The sequence below is a fragment of the Corapipo altera genome, unplaced genomic scaffold, assembly GCF_003945725.1.
Source record: "Corapipo altera isolate COAL_440 unplaced genomic scaffold, ASM394572v1 45, whole genome shotgun sequence".
NCBI classification, from domain to species: Eukaryota; Metazoa; Chordata; class Aves; order Passeriformes; family Pipridae; genus Corapipo; species Corapipo altera.
The window spans coordinates 23,902,061-23,925,199 of NW_020884877.1; the positions used below are offsets into that span (position 1 = coordinate 23,902,061).

The 23,139-nt window shown below is 41.8% G+C and overlaps 1 protein-coding gene across 1 annotated transcript in view; it reads left to right on the forward strand.

Annotated features, from left to right (window-relative positions):
• Positions 1-23,139, forward strand: part of PDIA5 (protein disulfide isomerase family A member 5) — a 101,187-nt gene that overhangs the window by 74,196 nt on the left and 3,852 nt on the right. Inside the window, exons 15-16 of the mRNA XM_027636863.1 lie at positions 12,394-12,464; positions 21,470-21,604. Coding sequence (XP_027492664.1) covers positions 12,394-12,464; positions 21,470-21,604 — 206 coding nt within the window. The remainder of the gene's footprint in view (positions 1-12,393; positions 12,465-21,469; positions 21,605-23,139) is intronic.

Consider the following 23,139-nt stretch of genomic DNA (forward strand, 5'->3'; position numbering starts at 1 on the left):
AGTTAGACTGCAGGACTGAACCAGTCACAGCCAGAAGTGCATGAGGTGCATGTCTGTGCTCTACATCCAGAGCTTGTTTGAGGACTCACAGCATTAAAGCCTGGAATCCTGAGACAATGAGTTTTCATCGGTGCCTCTTCTGGGATCAGCTCTCTGACTTTTCTTCCTTCTTTCTCTTAACATCCTCACTGTTCATACAGCTTATCTGAAGGTGCTTTATCTGCTTTTTTACTTTCATATGCTCTTTCCACTCCGTTATCCCAGGTAACTGAGATTTGACTTTGTCAGTGCATTAAATTTTAACCTTCTATTATAGCACTGAAAACTGCAAAATAGAAGCAGTTGGTTGTGATTAGTTGTCAGAATCACAAAGGGTAACAAAGTTCCAGTAAATAACATGTCTTCACAGTTGGAGATGTTTTTGCTGCATTACTCAAGCTGAAATTAAGGGACAAAAAGAATGATTGAAGTTACATGAGCATTTTTGAATGAACTGGGGAAATGCAGATAGTTCTTTGTGAGTGTACTGGTTTTTTAACCCAAACTTCTGTGTGGAGAAGCCCTTGGAATCCTACGTGGAATTTCTTGTCAAGGCAATGCCAAGATCCATACCAAATTAATGACCATCCCATTATCTAAATGAAGACTCATGGTTCCCTCTTTCACCTTGTTCATCCCTGGGATTTAATATACCTTTTTGATGTCATACTTTGGTCATGTGACCATCAAGCCTTAGGTAAACGCTCCCTCAAATTTATGCTGGGTCTTTTCAGCTGTTGTAGAAGCAGTTCAGAACCAGGGATGCAGACTCCATAGCTGGGTATCCTCAGTTGCATTAGGCAGAGCTTCACCTGCAGGTCAAGGCAGCCGATCCTTCCCCTCTACTCAGCACTGGTGAGACACAGTTGGATTGCTGTGTCCAGTTCTGGGCTCCCCAGTACAGGAGGAGCACTGACATACTGGAGTAAATCCAAGGAAGGGCCATGATGGTGATTAAGGGTCTGAAGCATCTGACATATGTGAGGAGAAGCTGAGAGAGCTGGAACTATTCAACCTGAAGAAGAGGAGGCTTGGGAGGAGCTTACCAGTGTGCATTAAGTACCTAATGTGGGGGGTAAGAAGAGAGAGCCAGACTCTTCTCTGGAGTGCTCAGGGACAGGACAAGAGGCAATAGGCACAAATTGAAACACAGGAAAGTTTGCTTAAACACTTAACGGAAGTGGTGGGGGTTTTGCTGTGGTGGTGGTTGAACACTGGAATAGATTGACCCAAGAGTCTCCATCCTTGGAGATATTTAAAACCCAACTGGACACAGTGCTGGGCAGTCTGCTGTGATTTGACCTTGTTTTGAGCAGGGGAGTTGGATCTCCAGAAGTGCCTTTCAACCACAGCAATGCTGTATTTTTAGGAATAGTAATACTGGAGTTTGAAATACATTGTCCTAACACCATGGGGACACATTTGTTGATTTTAGTTTGGTTCCCCCCCTCCCCCCTTCTCATCAAGTTCTGATTTTCTCTAAATAAGAAAGGCTTACTAACACCAACTACTAATTCTTGCACAGAAACAGAAGATGTCCACTTGTGAATTATGAGAGGCCAACACATGAAAACACATTCATGTTGGTTTTTGGTTGAGATTGCTGCTTCCAGAGAAACTACAAATAAATCAACTGTGTCAGAAAGGAATTATATATAATAGACCAGTCATTAACAGGTCCATATAATGAGGGGAGGGCATTCTGTTTTGAGATCAGTCACTTGGCACTGAGCAAGTTCATTCAGTGTCTACTTTTGTCAAAACACAAGTTAGTAAGCATTCTTAAAAAATAAAGACTTTCAGCAGCAATGGGAAGTAGTAGGGGGAAAATACTGCCTTGTAATGGTTTGTAAGGGTGGCAGTTGCCAATGTTATTAACTTGCCAAATGGCCTCAGTTTGTGGGACTCAACAGGGTTCACAAGAATGGGTATTTTTAATAAATACTTTGCTGGGATCTGATTTCCGGTTCTGTGTTCAGCAGTGAAACTTTCACTTTACTGGAAATTATTTTCATCAGGTGGAAAAGGTTATTTTCTGGTGAAGCCTGACTCACAGGGGTTACCCAGAGAACACCCGGAAATAAACCATCTTGAGGATGATTTTAATGAGGTATTTTTGTATTGAGCAAGTGGCTGTACTGCTGCGAGGGATGTGCAATTAAAAGATATCAGCCTCCTTGACTGTTCACTTAAACTTTATTGTAGGGTTTTTCTTTCAGGGCTGGAAGAAGTGAATGAAGGTGCCTAATCTGTGTTGCACCTGGTAAAATCCCAGAAGACTTTGAGATGGTGTTTGAGGCATTAAAAGGCTATGTGTTGTTCTAAGCTGTTTGTGGGAGATGGTACATGGGTATTGACAAAGAGAGTCAAGCAGGATTATTTGACATCATTGCTGTCTGATGGGTCATCTCCTGACCATCAGTAAAAAGTAAGAAATCAAATAGGGATTTCTTCAGCAGTAAGAAATCAGATAGGGATCTGACTAAGTCAGTCCTACCCATCCCTGTGTGTTTCATTAGCACTGCATAAAATGTTGAGGGCTAAAGCAAACCTGCATTAATTTTACCTGCAGACATTGTTGAAAATATTAACCATTCTGTATCCTGGTGTGCAGTACACGTCAAGGAATATAGAACAACAAAAAACACTTGGCTGAGAGTCCTTGACAGAGTGGGTCTCACTGTGTGCACAGAGGGTGCACATGGTGTTTTGATTATTAATGCTGACAGCCAGGAGGGCCAGTGTGCTCCTCCAGCCCTGGGACCCAAGCTGTCATCAAAAGCTGTTCTGAAAGAAGCAGTAATATTTCCTTTTCATCCCTCCTGTTTTTTGAAGTAAGCTCAGAGAAAGCTGGTTGCACCATATCTCAGCCTTTGCATAGGCAGTTTTGGTGAGATAATGCTATGTTTTGGCTAAGCTGGACTGCTGTAGCAAAACATGGCAAATTTGACTGGCTGTGAGGCCTCAGCCAGTGGCTGCTGGGCCTGAGATGAGCAGTCTGGGTCCCTGCTGGATCACTCAGCAGACCTGGGTAGCGTAGTTGTGTGTGAAGTGTGCGCAGAGGGGGAGAACATACTGGACAGCTGAGTTAATGAGTCCAGACGTGCAGAGCAAAGCAGCAGCACAGTTGAATTCAGTGTCTCACGATGGCCTCGGATCGGCTCCCACCAAGAGGTTTTCCTGTCACTTGCAAGCACATCTTGTTAAGTTTTCATTAGCAGGCTGTATCAAAGAGCCTGAACAAAATATATGTGTTTGTAAATGAAGCTTAAGCTATCAAAAAATTATTAAAAACATGCTGAACAGAAAGAATCTGTTTCAAGGCAAAAACCCTTGCAGGAAGGATTTTCTGGTTGTTGGTTGAGGCAGAGGCGAGGTCTGGACCCTCTGATAATGAGACTTTAAATCCTGCGTGGGCTGGCACTGCAGAATTTTGATATGTTAGCTCTGCCGCTAACTGCTTCCTCTCCTGCATTAGTGGTGCTCTTGCTACAGGCACACGTTAGTGAGGTGCGTTCCTGTCAGTGTAATGTAGTGCTGATGCCACAGAGCCCCTTAACAGGCTGGGTTTGATAAAGGATGAATTTTATAGAGTGGTCTCTGCAATCAGGCTGGCAGAACTGCTCTTAGCCCTAGCATTTGTGTCGAGGATAATAATTAGTGCTGAGGGAACAATTTAAACTGCTCTCAGAAGTTGAACCACTTCCCCACCCTGTGGGTAGTGGTGATGGAAGTGCTCAGAAGTGGCTGTCGTGGATCTGTAATGTTGAACTAAAATTTGTTGGGGTGATCCAGCTCCTCTTGTTTTGTAACTCTAAAATGTTACAGCTGCGTGATTTGGTGTGCAGAATATTACCTGTATATGAACAGTTCAGGACTGTGAGAAGGGAAGAGGAGGGAAGGGTGTGCTCTTGCCCTGTGAAATTCTCTCCTCACAGACACACAGCTATTGTTGGTGCAATGTCACGTAAAGTCTCTGTGGGTACATGAGGAGACGTTTAACTATGAATATGCCACTCAACTTTATGCACTGTCATGAAACCCATTTCACATAAGAAACATGCTTTTCCTGGTGATGTGTAACATTGTCATAACAGGGGTTGCTTTTGAGACTCTGTTAGTGCAGATGAAATTCCACAGTGCTCTGCCAGCTGTTGCTATCTCTGCAGTGTATCTTCTGTTACCAGTTGTGTCCACTGGCATGTTAGATGGAAAAATTATTTCATTTGCTCTCTAACTGTATTTGCAGTTAACCAAGGCTGACGCTGCTGCTGCCAGCTTCGTTTGAGCTGCATAGGCCAGTGACACAGTAGAAAATGCAGCTCTGCTGGAACAGATACTCAACTTTGTTCTGGGTGTAACTGTTGCTCTTTAACCCTTTCTTTCCACAAGTGACTTGCTATATAGCTTTCTATCTTAAAGGATTGCTTGTTGCCAAATCCTGAGTGCTCTAATATCATTTGTAATTCACTGCAGTCAGTCATATCCTTGCTTTTCATAGTGTATAAAACAGTCCCAGAGTTTTGTGCCGAATTTTTTTCCTCTCGTCACTTTGCAATTTGGCCTGTTCTGATGACTTTGTTGCTGCTGGTGCAATTGCTCATGTCTAAGGCTTTGGTTTGTAAAGATTTGGGTCTGTATCCCTCGTCTCATCTGTATACCTAGTGCTACAAAATAAGAGTTCAGATAGCTTAGAAAAAAACAAAACCCAACAGCAGGCTGTGAAATTGGTAGTAGTTTGCCTGTTGTTAAGAGTAGCAAGACAAGCTATGTTTGACCCCATGCTTAACTGAAAACCTCATAACCTTTTTCAAATCAAAGGACAAATCCCTCTCATTCAATTACTAGTATCTCGTGTCTTGGAAATATTATTAAACTATGGTGTCAGATCATGTCACAAAGTGAACTTTGGGTCCAGATATTCAATTAAAAGGACCTCCAGTTCTCTACTGGTAGAACAAAAGAGAATTAACCTTTCAGTAACATCTCCAAATGCCTTTCTCAAATCTGCCTGTGGATTCAATAACTTCTGTTAGCCACACGAAGTGCATTGGTTTAAGCAGTATACCCATTTTCAGCTCTTATCTATGCAATTACTGTCTGTGGCCTGTCTCTCCTTGATTGACCAACTAATATTCTTGTTTTAATTCTAGTTAATCGCTTGGAACTCTTGAAGTGGAAACAGGTTTTGCTTTACTCTGCGGTCTACGAGCTCCCGGGTTTGCTTTGATAGCTGTGCAATGTGCTGCTTTCACTTGCTTAGAATTGCACTCATTTAAAAACCAATAACGGAGGGTACTATCTACCCCTGTTATTTAGACGGTGATGATTTCAAGCAGAGATGGGGAATTGGAAAGTCATTCTCTGCTCTGCACTTTGCACGCTGAGGGCTCCATCCTGCCACGTGCTGGGCCCTCTGAGGCCCTGGTGGTTTTGTAGCTGAACAAATGGAGTCAGCACCTTGCAGCCCTGCTCCCTGTCAAGCAGGATTGTGAACCCTGAGAGTCACTTAACCTCTTCCTGACTCCATTTAACCTTGAGTGTAATGACAGAGGGGGATAATCACGTCTGTCTCTCTTAGGGGCAATTTGAAGTGTAATTAATTGATATTAGTTAAAGCATTTGAGATCACCCGTTGAGAGGTACTAAAGGAAGCTGGGGGCTGAGGGGGGAGCAGAGCCCTTTCTCATGCTGAGGGTAGAGCACAGACAGCACAAATGCCACTGTCTCACAAATCACTGGGCTTTCAGATCCCTTCTAAGGAGTTGGCCAGGACTTTGTTATGAAAATACTGACAGCTTAAGTTACAGTACTTGATATGAAAACAGTCTACATTAAAATGTGTGCATGTTTAAACAGTCGCTTTGAAAAAAAACCTCATGTAAAATATATGCACACCACTTTGTTACTTTATTTATCAAGATTTTATTATGTACAAGATGCTAAGTGCACACAGAAACAACACGGGTAGGGTCATACATTGTTATGCATAAATGCTGGGCAGAAAGTTCAAGGTTAGTGCTTTCTGAAGTCTGGATGCCTGATCTGCACTGCTGTGGAGCCATTCCGGTTGGGATGCTCAGGTCAGGGTTGGCAGGGGCCGCCATCCTTGCCTGACTGTGGGGCAGTGCTGGCATTCTACTCGGAGATAGTGACATGAGGAAAGCCAAAACATGTCACTTCTGTAGCAGTTTCAGCTCAGCCATGCAAGTCAAGGACAGCTGCCTTCTGATCAGGTAGACAACCACTGTGTGAAAGCATCTCTTTCAGAAAACCATTTCCTTTCGGACTAAAAATCACTGGTGATGGGGAATGTGAATTTCCTGTCTGATTTTGACTGGCTTCAGCAGGCAGCCAGCTCTGGAGACTACTTAGCCTTTGGCACCCAGCTTGAATAGCTTGTTATAATGAAAATTAGAGACTGACTTTTCTCGATTTTTATAATTTCTTAATCTTTGGATTTAAGCTGTTGACACAGTGAGCTTCCTGACACCCTTTGCCATGAAACACGTCTTTCAGTCCTGTTGTTTTTCTTATGGTCTTCTCAGCCCCCTGCAGTTTGAACTCATTCTTGATTTGTGCACCCAGAACTGCAAACAGCACTTTGGAGGTGCCAGGCAGAGAGGCCGTCTCCACACCTACTTAGTATTTTAATTTATATATTCAGTGAAGCTCCTTTTGACAACTCCATCATTTTCTTTCAAAGCTATATTGCTAGCATTGTTTGGATTTCTTTTGGTTCTAATACATTTAAAGCCCCTTATATACTTAAAACATCATTATTACCTCTGCTGACTGTAGATACTGCTTTGATGTCCGTTTGCTTCCTTTATCTATTTTTGTACAAATTGTTAACTTTTGATTTATATTCATTAAAAACAGCTTCACCTTTCTTCTATGTGCTATGCTAATACAGCTTCCACTCTTCTAAGGAAACTGAATTAACCTTGTACTGTTCAGCTGTAGAGAGGTTATATTATATCACTAGGCTTTGTAGTTTCAAATTAAAGAAAGCATGAAGTAACTTAAAGGATGGTTTTTCATATTTAAGCAAGTAGAAACCTGTGGTTTTTTGGAAAGAGAACTTGATTCCTTTAGGCAATTCTGAAAGTCTGATGCAATTTTGTTTTAAATGTAATAAGGTGACTATTGTACGACAGGGTGCATCTGTTTCATGCACTACTTTGGAGACATCTTAAATTTGCCATCTGGTCCTAATACATTTGTACATTGAAGGTTTAAGAATTTTTAGGGTTTTTTTTGACTTGCTATCATCTCTAAACAATTGGTTAAAAAAAAGAAAATACTGTTCAATGAAAAATTCTCCATTTGAATGTAATAAAGATATGTAGGTTATTCATTAGATTGTCCCATTGCTTTGAAATCCTCTATGTCCCTTCTGCACCCCATGGGATCCTGCAATTACGGGAAATGTTTACAATTCAGAGAACAGGATATTGTGTCTGTGGATTTATTGAATTGCTATCGTATCATATCAGTTTTTGTGTCATTCTTGTCTTACCTGACAAATGGGTTCATATTATTTTTTCCTCAGTCTCTTTTTTGTTTTAAAAAAAATAGTTCACAAGGTGATGTGAGCACTTAGCAAGTTTTTCTGTTTCCCCTTGTGATATCTTTGTTTTACATCATGTCACAACTATGTTGTGGCATCATTTTGGAAATCACATCCATCTCAACCCTGCAGTTCTTTATTTCTTCAGAAATGCCTCTTTCTTCCTCAAAGCAGTGTTTCTATGAGGATGAAGCCAGCTTATGTGCTGGGCACTCCAGCACCTTTCTGTGCCCAAACCAGTTCTGGCTTGTTGGGTCTTTCCTCAAAGACAGCCAGAGAAGATGCTGTACCGTGCAGTTGTTCCTGCTATCAGTAAATTCAGTCCATGAAAAATTAGCTGGGCTATATATTTTTCCATCACTTCATCTCCCAAAAGACCCACTAATTTTCCTTTAAATGCCTCTCTAATTAGAGGAGATTTAATCTGACACCTCCCCCCCCTCCCCATGATAATGGGTCTCAATGAAGGCCACTTGTTTGCTTGCTTGATTTTCCTCATCTGCTGTTCATCAGCCATTCCTTTTGAATTTTTACCCACAGAAACCATACTTTTCATATACTGGATCAATCAAAAGCTACTTTGTTTTCAAGGTGAGGAATGTGACAGTACCTGCCATGACTGTACTACAGTGTGCCTTCCCAGCTCATACCAATTTTACAGCATGAATGGTGTAGAAAAACCGTGTAGAAAATACAGGGTTCATGTAAAATGCAAGGGTGGGCCTCCAGAGGGCCAGATTTTGAGCACAGAGGTGAGAATGTCTGGCCAAAGCCGTACTGAAGCTGTATCATTTACTGATTTGGAACAGGGAATGGCCTTAACACATGCTACTGCATGTGCCTTAGATGTCAAGCTCTCTTGTTTTCCTACCAGGTGATGCAACTGTGTTTCTGCATTAGGAAATGGTGTTATCTTGAGATGTGCGGGAGTGATTAGAGGTTTTGAGTGCCAGTACAGGGATCCTGTGAAATGCTGGATGTTCCAGAAGCATGTTTCCTTCAGATTTCTCAAGTCAGGCTCAGTTCGCATCTACTCTTAACCCTGTTGAGACCAAATTCGAGACTATTGTAAAAACAAAGAAAGAAAGAAAATTGGTAAAGCAAAGCCGTGCATCTACATTAGAAGTCTCTACTCCCAGAAGTGCTGCTTTCAATGCTGCTCAGTTGAAACTTCACTTCTTGTCCCTATGGGGAGCCTATGCGCTTACCACAGCACAGAAATTATTTAACTAAAATGAATTTTCCCACTTGTGTAGTCCATAGTGACTTCCTGTTCTATAAATACTGCTGAGAAGGGTCAGGACCTTTTGGTTCTTGACACATTACCCACACCTTCAGATGCCACCAGTTTAATCTCTTCATTGCAGCCCATCTGAAAAATCCTTTCTAAGGAGGCTGCACACTTCCTATCTTCATGTACTGTGCTCAGTACATTTCCTTTCTTTGCACTTTCAAATCTAGAAGATAGTGTTAACACTTAAAATAAACGTGTGATAGTGGGTGCGAAGAGGGAATGGGGAGAACAAGTTTTCCGTCTGTCAAAATGAAGACATCAACCTCTGCTTTTATTTTTTTTGGCATGCATGCTTTAAATAGAATGACTGGGTTGGGTGACTTCCAAGTGTTTGCTGCATTTGGCAATCCTTCTAAGTTGTAACAGATGAAGTTCTGCTGTTCCATATGATGTGCTCCTTCCCCTTTTTTCAGTGACTCCTTGAAACGCCTTGGGAATTCAGTGTAGCATTCACATCTGTTCCGTGGATGGATGTCCAAGGCTAACAAAATGCCTACTGGACTTGGAGGCAGCTCTGCCAAAAACCATATGGTTGTGTTTTAGTTTTGCAAGCAGAGTGCAGTAAAGAAAGGAGATTGGGCCAAGAGAGGAGTGAGGGGAGGAGGAATGGAGCTTCAAATCTGTAAATGAAGGTAACTCTTTGTGATTAGGTATTGGAGTGAGAAGATGAGAAGATCACAGAGAAGAGTAAATAAAAGGTGTTAGCATAGGTTCCTTTGTCAGTTGCTTTGAATTACACGACTCTCCTCTGTGTAGTGATGTTGGCTGCAGCCTCAAAGGATGTTCGGTTTTGTATACCTTTTCCAAAATGCCATAACAGTCAGACAATGGGATGCTTCCTTTTGGCCTTGCAGGATGTGTCTCTTTGCTGAGAAGCACACTCGGAGCCCTTTTCCATTCACCTGTTGAACACTGTGCAGCAGCACATGCAGTGTTTGACTCCCTGGGATGGAAAGGACACGGAGCAGCTGCTGATGCTCCTCTGAGCAGTCACCAGCTAAGGGCTGCTTGGGCTGTTTCCTTACCAGCCATCCTAGCCCATGTGAAATGGCAGCTTGCATTTTTAATAGCCATTGGACTTTTTTGTTTGAAAGAATATGCTTTTTACTTGTTGAATCATGTTCTAATTTTCTTGAGGAGTGTGACTCATGGAGAGCTCCTACATACTAAACTTTACTAGGGGCTTAGAGGGGGGCTATACTGAATGCCCTGTCCTCTGCACATCCAACACCCCTGAGGTGGAAAACACATAGACTGATGTGTCATAAAGGTGTTAGAGAGGAATATGAAGACATGAAGTGTCTTGCTTACCCTGAAAAATCTTTCATTGAGGATTTAAAATATGCTCTTCAGTGGAATCTTAATTTCAAGCTCAAGATCATAAGCAGAAAAGGGGAACCTGAAGGGTTTAAAGTTTGCAGAAAAGCTACAGTATGTAAGCATGTAGACTAGAGCAAGTGTTCTTGTTTTAAAGGTGCCTGATTTTTATCCATTTTTTGTCTGTGGAATTCTTTTTAGATGTTGTCACCAGTTCTGATATATTTGTGTAGAGCAGTGTTAACAAGTCAACCAAGGCAGTCATACCGTAGTGCAGGAAATTATCCAAAATGTGTTAAGAGGCAGGCTTGATCTGCAGGCTCTTCAGTATCAGGCAGACAGGACAGACAAGTGGTAGGAAAGGAAATAGGTCACCAAAGTGGGATGATGGACATGGGAACAGCCTGGAAACCCAGCCTCCTCCTCTTTCTTCTCTTCCTCCTCCTCTTTTTCTTTCTTGACCATTTTCTTCCAGGCAAATGCTGAACAACTCAACAAAGTTAATAGTTTGCAGGCTGTAGGGGACATGCACTATCCCACTGAAACACAGCTGCCACCAGGATAACTGCCATTGTGCTCCACAAAGAGTTTGAAGCCACTAAGATGGATTTGCAGGAGTGCCTTAGTTTCCCAGGAAACATCCTCTTGACTTTTTGGTATTCTTGGTTACTGCACAGACTCTCAGTGTATTCATACACGTGTGTCATTGCAGTGCTTTCAAAATCCTATTCCAAAATAAAAAGTACTCTAAAATTCAAAGTAGTGCATGTAAGCAATGAAATTGCATTTTGGTGAAACTGAAAGGGGAGTGCAGTGTTTATGCACAGATGCTGTTTTTCTTGTCAGCTGAAAGAGTGCATGTAGTTTATGAGGGTGGCTGCAAGCCTCCTAAGAGGGCATTTGTTCAGTACTGACTTAGAACTAACACAGACACTTTTTCATCACGTCAAATACGAGTAAACAACAGTAGCATAAGCTGTAATTGGAGCTTGAGAGCAACTCATCTGTGATCTGTTCTGTTCCTATTCAGAAATAATAGCAGGATGAACTCCTTTGCCTTTGCTAGCACTATACAGGCTTGACTGAAGTGTGTCCATTCCTTTTTTTCTCTGCATCTGAGCAAAAACAACTGTCCTGAGTGTTTGCTTGGGATCAACCTCTGTGATTTGAAAAAAGTAATTTGTTACACATATGCAGGTACTTTCTTTTTCAAAGTCTTGCTTAGTATTGATGTTTTGAGAGTAGTTTAGATTATTCATAGACAATAAACATTGCTTCTGAATTAAGAGCACTCAGATCTGAACCTTGAATCAAGAGAGCAGTTCTTGTTCCTCATCTGTAGCTTCTTCTGAAATGTTTGAGTAAATTTAGTGTATATTTAAGCAAGGGATCAGCTGGCCTTCTATGCAATGCTGCAGTATCAGCAGTATCAGAAGTATCAGCCCATCTCCAGTACAAAGCTGTGGGGATTTTGTGTGCTGTGTCTGTAACACTATTCTGTGGTTGCCCATTTATGGTGAACAGGAGGGAAGGTCTCCAGGAAGGCCAGCAGCAGTCATCCTGACTTGGGACTGGACTTCTGTTCTCCATCAATGAAAGATGTGTAGCCTGTTGGACTTGCTTCTCTTCCCCTCCTTTGTGTTCCCGGTGGCTTGGCTCTAACACAGGCAATTCCCAAACACTCCTAAATGCTCTCAGCAACTTCCTTTCTAACTTCCAACCTCCTTCTGTTCACAGCTGTGCTGTCTTTAATCCCATGTCCAAGTGTAGTTGGTATCTGTGGCAACAGCACTAATAACCCACGTGGCAGTACAAGGGGGTACAGAGCAGGGAAATGGTCTGTCTGTGGCTGCTGATCTCAAAGTGCTCTTAAGGGACTGGCCACAGAGAAAAGCCCCTGCCCTGTGGTCCCTATATGGGATTTTGTGTAACTCTTAAGTGTACACTTGAACTGCTTGAAGTCAGAGGGATTTTAAACACATACCTAATTTCATGTAGCTGACACACGGTCTACACATGCCCTGTCCCACTGCTACCAGAACTGGAGAACTCCTGTCTAGAATGATTTTTAGTACAAAATTTCCACTGATTCACCTTGTGTCTTGAGTTTGTCCCAGTATCTTATTTATAACTAAAGTTTATGATGTCTTTTTCTTCCTGTGTCAAACAGGGTGTCCCCACTGTAAAAATGCCATTCCACATTTCACAACTGCTGCTGAAGTCTTTAAAGAAGATCGCAAGGTAACTTGCTGTTAATTATTTCTGAGATATTTAAGAATTATTTCCACCATTTGTACTTTATAGGCTTTGCTTATTGATAAGGTGATAGGCTTGTAGATAAAATTGCTGTTACACTAATAGAAATGTATCTGCATCTTAGGGATTGTATCTTTTTCGGTCAAATTGAGTTACACTTTTAACCTATTCTGTTTTCTTTTATTTGTTGTCTTTTATGTTTAATTTTTTGCGTAAGAGTTCTTTTCTATGAAGTGAGGAACAATTCTTTCTCCCTGAGGGATTAAAAAAAGATAATTTACATAATCTCCATTCCCCTTTAACTTTTATCAGCCATTGGGGTACATGTGGAGAAAACACAAGTTGTGTGATAGTCCTGAAGACCTCAGTCATGTAACTAATCCTTGCTTGCATAGCATAAATATAATTTATTTCTGTAAGTTGGCTGACTTGAGCCCAGGATGTCAGGCCCTTCTAGGACCCTCATGCTTTAGCCTTGAAAATACATCTGATGACTAAAGCACACTGGGTAATTTCATTGCCTCAGCTGAACCATTTTAACTGAGCCAGTGTAGATCTAGGATTTAAAAAAAACCCCAACACTGAGCCCCTGGATTTAACCAGATAAGTAGCTAGGAACCTTCTTGCTATCTTTCAGTGAACTGTAGTTCATTCTGACCTCCGAATTTGTTGTAACTTCACAGTTGCTTTGTGTGTAGGTATGGCATGGAAAAGATTTGGCAGTTTAATAGGGAACTTGTTCTGTCAGGCTTGCTGAGGAGGGAAAACAGAGAGGGAGATGCTGAGCTCTTCTTCTTGGATCCAGTGATAGGACACATGGGAATGATTTGAAGCTGTGCCAGGGGAGGTTCTCACTGGACATTAGGAAGCATTTCTTTACCAAGAGGGTGATTAAACCCTGGAACAAGTGATCTAGAGAGGTGGTCAATGCCCCCCAAGCCTGTCAGTGTTTAAGGGACATTTGGGCATAAGCCCTTAACAAAAAGCTTTAACCTTTGTTCAGCCCTGAATCGGCCAGGCAGCTAAACTAGATGATCCTTGTGGGTCCCATCCAGCTGAAATAGTCTATTCAATTCCATATTCTATTGTAAATGAAGAGGTAATTTTGTAACAGTTATACTCCATAGCAGAAGGATTTTTGTAAATTTTTTTTCCTCTCATCTGTTCTGTAACTCACAGAAAATGCATCAGATTGACAAGAAACAAATCATCTTGTATCACTGACTGCATAAAATTAGGAGTCCATCACTTCTGCCCTCTGGCACACAGAAAATTCAGAGGCATGCAGCTTTTAGTTCTCTTACTGCTGTAAATTAGTTTGCTCAGATGCCTTTTGGTTACTTTTTTGTTTCCAAGATCTCTGAGAAAGTATCCTTGTTTTCCCACTCTTCTGGTAGTTCCCAATGAAGCCTCTTTCCTAAACTCATTAAAATTTCAGTCAGAGGAGATGAAACAAATGTACCAAACAATGGGAAACTTGCTTATTAGAGCCCCAGGATGTATTAACAAGCAATCTGAATGATGGCACAGTTAGCTGGACATGGTGGTGGTGTGAAATGCAGGCCTGGGAAGCTTTTCCTTCAGACTGCAGGTTATGAAAGGGCTCCAAGAGCAGAGCAGTGATTGACAGTTACAACTCTTGACTTCAGTTTAAGGCTGAAATGGGGAGATATAAAATGTAATGAGTTGGAACATGAGAGCCAGGGGGGAATATTAAGGCTGGTACAGTTTTAAAGAGGTGTGTGCAGTTAGGGAAAACGACGTTATTCCACCCCAATGACTTATGAAAGTGCCAGGGATTGATTATCTCAGGAGCACTATTTAATTGTGTACAGCTATAACCTGCCAAGGTGCTTCTTTCTGCCAGTTTGTACCATTGTGGAAAAGAAAACAAACCTGTTTAAGGCTTTAGAAGGGCACATTGCTGTTCCCATAAGCAGCACAGGGCATATTCCCATGTTTCAAACTGGACTGAGCCTTCAAGGTAATTTGTAGTTCTGTAGGGTTACAAACTTCTGTAAAATCACTGCTTAAGAGGAAGGAAGTATTTCTTCTTTCTAAAACAGGACAAGATTACTAATTTTCATTTTTAGTAGTAGTGTCTTTTTGCTACTTCATTTCTGTAATAGTGTCTTGTCTTTTCCCCCAGAGAAAGGTTTTTCACTTTAAGAGAGTATGGTAGCACTTAAACTGTATCTTCTTTTCAATAAGGGTGGTCTTTTAATTAAACATTTAATTTTGCAGAAGCCAAAGTACAATCAAAAACATTCCAACCTTGAATTGATTATAAGTCGTATCTTAAAAGGTATTCTTTGGGAGACTTGGATTCTTTACATTGGAAGTTCGAAGATGAGCAGAGCTTGGAGCTGTTAAATACGTGTCTTTGGCTCTGCAGATTGACTGCAGGGGGGTGGTTTTGGCGCAGAAGCCCCCCTCCCCTGGGGCTGTGTGTAATGCTCTGTACTTTTTCATCATCTGCGCTGCTGGAGTCGGAGTTTCAAAATGCACTGCTCGGAACATTGGCCCGAAATGTCAGCTCTCCTTGGCTGAATCACTGCTGGTGGTTTTAGCAGGAATCCCGGGCCTGCTCACAGGCCTGGGGCACAACACAGCTCAGGGTGTGATCCACAAACCACAGCCTGGGGGGTGTGACCAACAAACCAAGCCTCCTCATCTTTCCATCTGCCTGGAGAAATTCAGTGCCAGTAATACCAGATCAGTGGAGAGGCCAGTCCAATGGCAGTTAGCCTATTGTTTCAGTTATTTAAAAGGAAAAAGGAAGGGAAAAAAAATCCAGCTGGAGCATCCCTGCCTTGGGGCACTGTGGTCTCTGCATACAGCTGCCATGGGAGAGCCTTTGGCCTGTGCTCCACAGAGTGAGTTCTGGCAGTGACCAGTGCACGTCAGAAAATGCAAATGTGAGGATTGTCACTTTGCTGAACAGATTGAAGAGCAGGAAGGCATGTTCAGTAACTGCTCCACAGTCTCTTGAACGCTAAATCTTTAAAAATCTACATTTTGCCTTTTGGCTGATCCTAAAGTTCAGCTTGAAGGAACTGATTTGTGATGTTCCAGCTTGGATTTGCTGAAGGAAAGCTCTTGACTGCTCAAGGCCTCTCAGTAACAAATCTCTGGCACTCCCCCATGGGGGCTGCTTTTTGACCAGTCTTCTCCATTTTCACAGAAGACTGTTCCTGTACAAATGCACCACAGCTGGATTCTAGTGAATTTGTACAGGAACAGCTGTGGCAGAGATTGCTGGAAAGGGTGCAGCAAACGGGGTGAGCTGGGGTGTTAGTGGGGGGCTACCAGACAGCAGTGAGTTATCTCCAGTGTGTATTGTGAACTATAGTTAAAAATTATTATACCAACCAAATGACTGCACAGAGTTATCCAAGTGAGTTAATATTTTAGTTTGGCCAAGAATTTGATCCCTATTTGCTTAAAAAAGCATGTGTTGAATTTCTTTTTAATTAGACTCATTAAATATGGTGATGTGAGCACTGTACATCATAGTGCCTACTAATGGATCTTCCCTTTGCAAATAGCCCTGCTTTGAAAACAGCTGATGAACTGCAGCTCTGGTAATGCTGCCATGGCACATCTGGGCAACTAATAATGAATCTCCCATTTGCAAGGCCTTTCACTGTGAGAACTCACTTGAGCAGTTGAATTGCAGCAAGCCTTAGCAGACCAGCCCCTAACTGCTGTTAGGATCCAGAACAGGTGATATAAATAGAAAACTATGGAGCAATCATAGGGAAAAAAAGTGTATCTGTCTTATTTATGGATGCTTTTAAGACATTTGACAACAACAGGCTTTTTTTTTCTAGTAATCAGGTAATTGTCATCTGGAATTGACTATACTTTAAAAATGTTGGTTCGAAGCATTTATTTCCATGCTGCAATTTTATTTTTACCTTTTTTTTAAGCTTATCAAATATCATTCCTCTCTCCAATCAATATTCAGTTAGTTATTCACTTCCATTTTCATAACAAAAGTCAATATTAGCTCTAGCAGAGATTTATTTCCTTGAATCAATAAACCAGTGTGTGGCAGTACATATTTTAAGAGGAGAGCAACTAGGACTGCAGGGGGTATTTTTACTTTATTATCACGTGGTGACTGAGAGGCAAGCTGTTAAAAAGAAAGAGCTTAAAGAACAGAAAGGAGGAGTTACCTGGAAGGTCAAGGGATCCCACTTTCAATTTTCTACACATTTATTTGAACTGTTGGATGTAATTTTGTTTCTTACCTGTAAGATCTCTCCAGAGAAAAAAGTTGTTTTGTAATTCTGCTGGAAGGGAACTGTGATTCCTGATGTATGATTGGATTAGACTGCAAGTACTTATTTTTCTCTCTATCACTTAGTAACAAAATAAGGCATCCTCCTTCTATTACGGTTGAGGCACACGGAGATCAGTGCTCACGTTTTCAGCATAGCTCCACTCCTATTTAAGCACCGAAATGAAAAGTTCTGATTTTTGCAACAGCTCAGCATCTGTGATCAGACCTCTTCATCTGAAAAATATGCCATGCTCTTATTTCCTGTAAGAGCTCTTCAGAGCTGGTCATGCACTGCTCACGCTCTAATGGCATGCAGGGTTAAGTTTGCAACTCTGTAGTTAAGCTCCCATTTTTTTGATAAAACCATGAAACATTGTTGTGGGACTTCCCTTTTCAGGTAGACATGTTTTCCTGTCTCAGGTATTTCTAGAGTCATATTCAACTATACTGACTATGGAGAAATGCATACTTATCTGGTGGGGTTATTGTTGTTGCTGTTGTTATCATTATTACGCATTATTATACATACTCACCCGATAATACTAATTAATTACTGTAGGCTGCATACAAGTTGTGAGGAACTACCAGTAACACTAAGAAAGTTGAATGTACTCCAGGAAACTTATTCTGGGGTCAACAGTCTCTGATTGATTATCTTTTCATTTGATAACTATTCTATTCCTGCTACAGCTACTGGACAGCACTGGCTCTGGAGAGAGAACTTGTATATAATGATGTATTGTCAATATTTAAGGCAATGAAGCTTTAGGTTATAGAGAATCCATAATCCCTTGGAGTTTTGTGCATGTTGCAGATACAGCACTTACGTTTTTTTCTTCCTGAAATGTTTTTTCAGTGGATTTTTCTCTCCGGTTAGAGGAAAACTCAAGAAAATAAATTTTAGCCCTAACAATCAAAATCTGCATAAAATCAGTCTTGTCTTCTGAAAGCTGTTACACTGCTTTTTCCATAATGGACACACAGACACACACACAAGTGTTAGACCAGTGTTAGCAGAGTTTCTTTCTCTCACAGATTTTTAGAGGGTTTTTTCCCCTCTTGATGAGAGGGAATTCATGAGAGGTGATGCCAAGTGTCTTGGCTCCTGGGTACGTATCAGGGATGTCTTATGTTTAATCTGTTTGCAATTTCTGGTTGAATAAAGTTTGTGGGTTTATAGGTCAAAGCATGTGGGTCTTGCTAACCTGTGCTTTCCAGTGACCCTCTCTGTAAATTGTTGTTGGTGGTTGAGATTAAGATAATTCTGAGAGTAATATTCTTCAGAAGTCTTTAACCACATTTCGATAGAGGTTCTTCAGGTTGTTATTTTTTCCCAACTTAGTCTTCCTCTATAGTGATGCAGAAAAACTAATAGTTGCTAAGAGGATTGAGAACAAGAGGAAACTCTCCCTACAGTGGATCAAGCAAAGCCTTTCTTTTTGTGGGCTGCATCTTTTCATATGCAGCCTTTCAGTGTAGCCATGTAGTAATCCACTCTGTTGAAAACTGCAGCAGGAGACATCTCTACTAGCAGTGGAGTTTAATACTCACTGTCCATGAAAACACAAACAGAAAGAAGCAAAGGACATTGGTGCTGTTTTCTGAAATTCTGGTGTGTCTGAGAGTTCAGCTGTCTGGAGTTGATAGAACTGAGATAAGAGTTGGTCCTCAGTCCAGAAGTGTGTTTTGCTACAAGTGTTTTCCAGCATTACTTTTTTCTTCTTACAGTGCACTATATTTAATCTTCCGCTGTGAGACAGGCAAGACAATTAGGACTGTGATGCTATGATAATGAGTGCATAGAGATGGTAGCAACCTCTATATTTAGGCTGCCTTAACATTTCCACTCTAAAGTAATCACTCAAGCTTTCCTAAGTACTCTTACTCAGCCACTGTTGGCAGCAGGCATTGAAATGCAGTCTCAGATACAGTCTTGGGAATTAGATGTCTCTGTGAAATTTTGCTCACATCCGTATGAGTTAGAAGGCTTTTGGAAATTGCCATTTCTCTCCTCTCGCTGGCTGTAAAAATAACCAAACAGGCGTGTTCTGAGGAGCTGGGCTCCAAATGGTGTTTGCAGGAGCAGCAGTGGGTCCGTGGGGCTGTGTGGGAGCTTGCACTGGGAGTATTGCAGAGAAACAGATCATGGACATGTCCTCCAAACACTACTCCAGATGTACATGTCCCATTAGACCTGCTAGATTAGACATAGCATTAGGCTAATGTTGCTGTTGTGGACAGACTTAGAATGGGATCTCTCTCTGTTACTTCAGTGCACAAATAACGCACAGATGGACCAGCTTAGGTTTCCATGTGCTGTAGCAGAGATCTGTATCTCAAGCAGGCTACTAAGCATTTCTGCCAGAAGCCACCTCCTTAAAGTCCCTCAGTCATCTGTTTTGAGGCAACAGGTAAAGATGTGTTGAACAAGGTTAACAGTGACTTACAGCATTGCATTCCTGCACTCTACCCTCTCCTCACTGGGAGCTGTTCTCACAGAAGCCTTTTGTAAATTAAATTGGACTCTTTGCTCCAACCAATGCCATTTTAGATGTTTACAGAGAGGTAAACACCTGTTTACAGATAAAGGGGGCTTCTCTTTCTTCCAGTGTACTAAAAACTAATTTTCTTAATCTACAAGATGCTAAGAACAGATAGGTCATCAGTCACAACAGTTTCATGCCTCAGACCAGCTACTAAGATCTGGATGAGTGTATGCATGCCTTCCCCTTCTTCTGGCTGTAATCACTCCTTGTGTGATACTTACAGCAGTAAGAAAAAATTATTTTATTTGTTCTTCCAGTTTTTAGGGAACCAGGACTTGTAGTATTCTTTCTACATTAGTGCTGTGTCATGAAAATAAATATTTGTCTCCGTTGTAAGCTATCCTTTACACAGAAGTAGTCAACAGAGCTCTAAATTTTGGCTGGCCGCTAAGGTCAGGAAGGCATAAATACTTAGATGAAGCTCTTTTACAGTTTATTGTGCATAACCTTTCATTTTAACTGGCCCTGAATAAGTAGGAGGTTTTGTTTTTACAAAAAGAAAAAAAAAAGTGGGATTATACATGTTTTTAACAGCTCTCAAGAGTCCTGGTTCTGTAATAGCCTTATTAATGTTTAAAATGAGAAAACAGAAACCAAATATTTAAGGTAAGAGCACTGATCACTTCATCTAGTGCTTTCCATCTGAAGATAGACCCAAGCAAGATCTTACTGAGTATTGTCTTGTCAGGCTTTCAAAGCCAAAACAAAACAAGCAAATTAACTGAAGTTGGCCTTGCCAATCTCTTTAATTACTGCTAGGATAATGAGATCAGGTTTTCTCGTTTTGACAGTGTCACCATGAAACAGGAGGGCATTGTGGAATATTAAGTGATCTTTTAATTATGGAAGAACAGTTCAACCGCAACCCTAAAGTCATGCAAGCAAAAGGTATTTTGATCAGATTGTTTGAAGGAGGCTCCTGGAACGGAAATTTCAAGTTAAGATATGTCTGCTATGAAATTAGCACTTGATAAATTGTAACCCACAATTGCAAAAAGTCGTTCCTCTAATTTGGTGGGGTGTTTTACATAGCTTGTACTTTAACCTGCTTGCTCTTCAGCAGAGCCTGTCCCAGGCTGTGAAGGCAAGTCTGTGTGAGCAGTGAACGTTCAGAGCCAGAACTGCTGCTCGCAGGAACAGTCAAGGTGAAATCACAGCACAGGGCCCAGTTGCTTTGAGTAGAAGCCTATGAATTACATTTTATTTCAGCATTGGAAATGTTAAGGGCAGCCAACCCCTCCTCAGTACTTCACAGAGTCAGGTTTCCAATGTCCAGTGCTCTAAACTAGAGTTGCCCTGAGCTGACGCTCTGGGGCTGCGAGGCTGTGCTTCCTCGCCCTGCCCTGTGTGGAAGCAGGCAGGGATGGAGGGTGTTGCTCTGCTGCCAACAGGCTGAGCTCTTTCCTGCTCAGGGTTTGTCTGTGTGACAGTAGCATCTAGAGGTTTCAGAAGGAATTAAAGCCCACTTTGCTAATGGCTGCACAGAACTACAGTCCCCTCCTTAAGAGATAGATGGAAAAAAGACAGGAAAGGAAACAGACTGAGATTGCAAGCAAGCAGCCTTCCTCCCCATGTGGACTGCTTGGTAGGCAAAACACTGGCTCTGACCCATCCCCGTTTGACCTTGGAAGAAGTGCATGGAGTTTACAAAAGCTATTCGGGGAAGAAATCATTAATCTATTAATAGCCTGCATAAGTGACCCGCCATGTTTGGTAACTTTTCCAAGCATTAGCCATGCCACAGGAAGGAGTTTGGGTTAGGTGGGTCATCACTGTTACCAAAGTCACCCTATCACCATTCATCACTTAAAACCAAAGTGGAGGAAGAATATTGCAGAGTGACAGAGCTGTGACCACTGTGCTTGTATTTGGGTTTAGTAACACAGCCTCTTGATTACCTGTTTGGAGTCTACTGCAGAGCTCAGTGGGGAGGCTGGTGGTTTTCTGCTCTGTAGGTTGAACGTGCTGTGCAGCTGCATAGGCCAGGTGATGACCACCCTGTGATCCCCCTCCACAGCTGAGCCCTTACTGAAACCGTTGTGTGCTTGGCAGAAGACTTGAGTCTCACTCAGTGTTAAGGCTAAGTTGTAGCAGCATCACCATGAAGTAGTTTTGCTTTGTCTTCTCCTGCCTCAAGCTGATCTCTTGTGTTTCAGATCGCCTACGCTGCAGTGGACTGTGCCAAAGGACAGAATCATGACCTGTGTAAGCAGGAGGGGGTTGATGGCTACCCCACCTTCAACTATTACAACTACGGGAAGTTTGTGGAAAAATATACTGGAGAAAGAGGGGTAAGTGAAAGCAAGAGTCATCACCTGGTACAGGGAGGAAAGTCTCCTCTGCCTGCACTGCCTTGCTAATGAAAACTATGGAGTAAATTTGCACCATGCTGGAAAAACGGTTAGCTGCTTCTGTTACTGTCTTACATGGATGAATCATTGTGTACCACACCCCTGTACATCTCTGCATTAGGAACATGCTTGGTCTATTTTTAGGAACATGAGAAGAGGAAAAAAAGGATTAGATTTGGTATTGCTTTTAGTATATTTTATTCTTTAAGCTGAAATCTGCAAGTGAATTTGGACCAAGTGAAAGCGGAGGGTTTATTGCATGGGCTGCTGCTGAGTGCAGAAATGCCAGAAATTACAGGACCTACTCTTGTCCATTCTGGATCGTGCAAACACTGCAAATGTGTTACAGGTCCACCAGGTTGCCAAATGGTGACAGACCGTTGGTTTTATAGCCAGGACAAAGCTGTCCTTTGGAGTACAGGGGAAACTAAATATCTCATTTGCCCTGAATCGAGTTCACTCTTCGCACTCAGGATGGGAAGACAAATTGTGCCTTCTACCCCTGGGCTTAAGTTTCATTCTTTTGTCCTGCTGTGGCCAGCTAATTACATGCAAGAAATGGGGGCAGAAATGGCATAATGTCTTCTGTGGTTGTAAAGTGCCTGAAAATAAGGGAGCAATTCAGTCATTTGTGGGCCTTCTTTGTCATAACCTCCTAGACGGAGGTTACTTCTCAAGCAGCAGTTGATTGCCTGAAAAAGCTGGGTTATGCAAGAAAAACATGGGGTCTTCAAGCCATCCAGTGATTTTGATAAAAGATTCTTCACTGGAAGTTATTGCTGCTGTTACAGCTCACCAAATTATATAGAAGCATGAAGATAAAAGCCAAATTCTGATATTCTCTCTTAGTCAGGGTCTTAGGGAAGTCTTGATGGAGCTTCACCTCCTAGTTTTCTTCAGCATACTTGGACCCCAGTAATTACCTTTTCATGGTGCTGATCCGGGCGTTGTTATGGATACTGTGCTTAGTTCCAATTCTGGATCTTTTCTCAAAAGTAAAGATGGGTGCAGTAGCCAACAATTAAGTAAAATTTCAGCCTCAATTTTTGCATCTCTAACCCATACTTAGAGAAATTATATATGAAAGGAAGGCTCTGTGGTGGCTGATAAAGAATTTATATACAATACAGGAGTGCTCTGAGGCCACAGCAGTTGGGAGATGTTTATCCATATGCTGGAAAGTGGGCTAACTAATCCCCTACGTGCAGCCAACCCTTTCTTGGGTAGAGTTAAATTACCCAACAGGAACATCACAGTCTCTCTGCTGCTGGCAGCTGTGTTTCCCCTCCACCTCTCTGGGGACCTATGGTCTTCTGCTTGTGCAGCACTGAATTAGGGTTTGTTATCACTTATCATGGCAATGCTGGAGGCAGTGCTTAGCACAATGCCTTCCATGGCTTCCGGGTTTGTTCACAAATCTCTTTCAGTGACAAGGGATTTTGCTTTTAAAGGACTTCTCATCAGCATGACAGCAA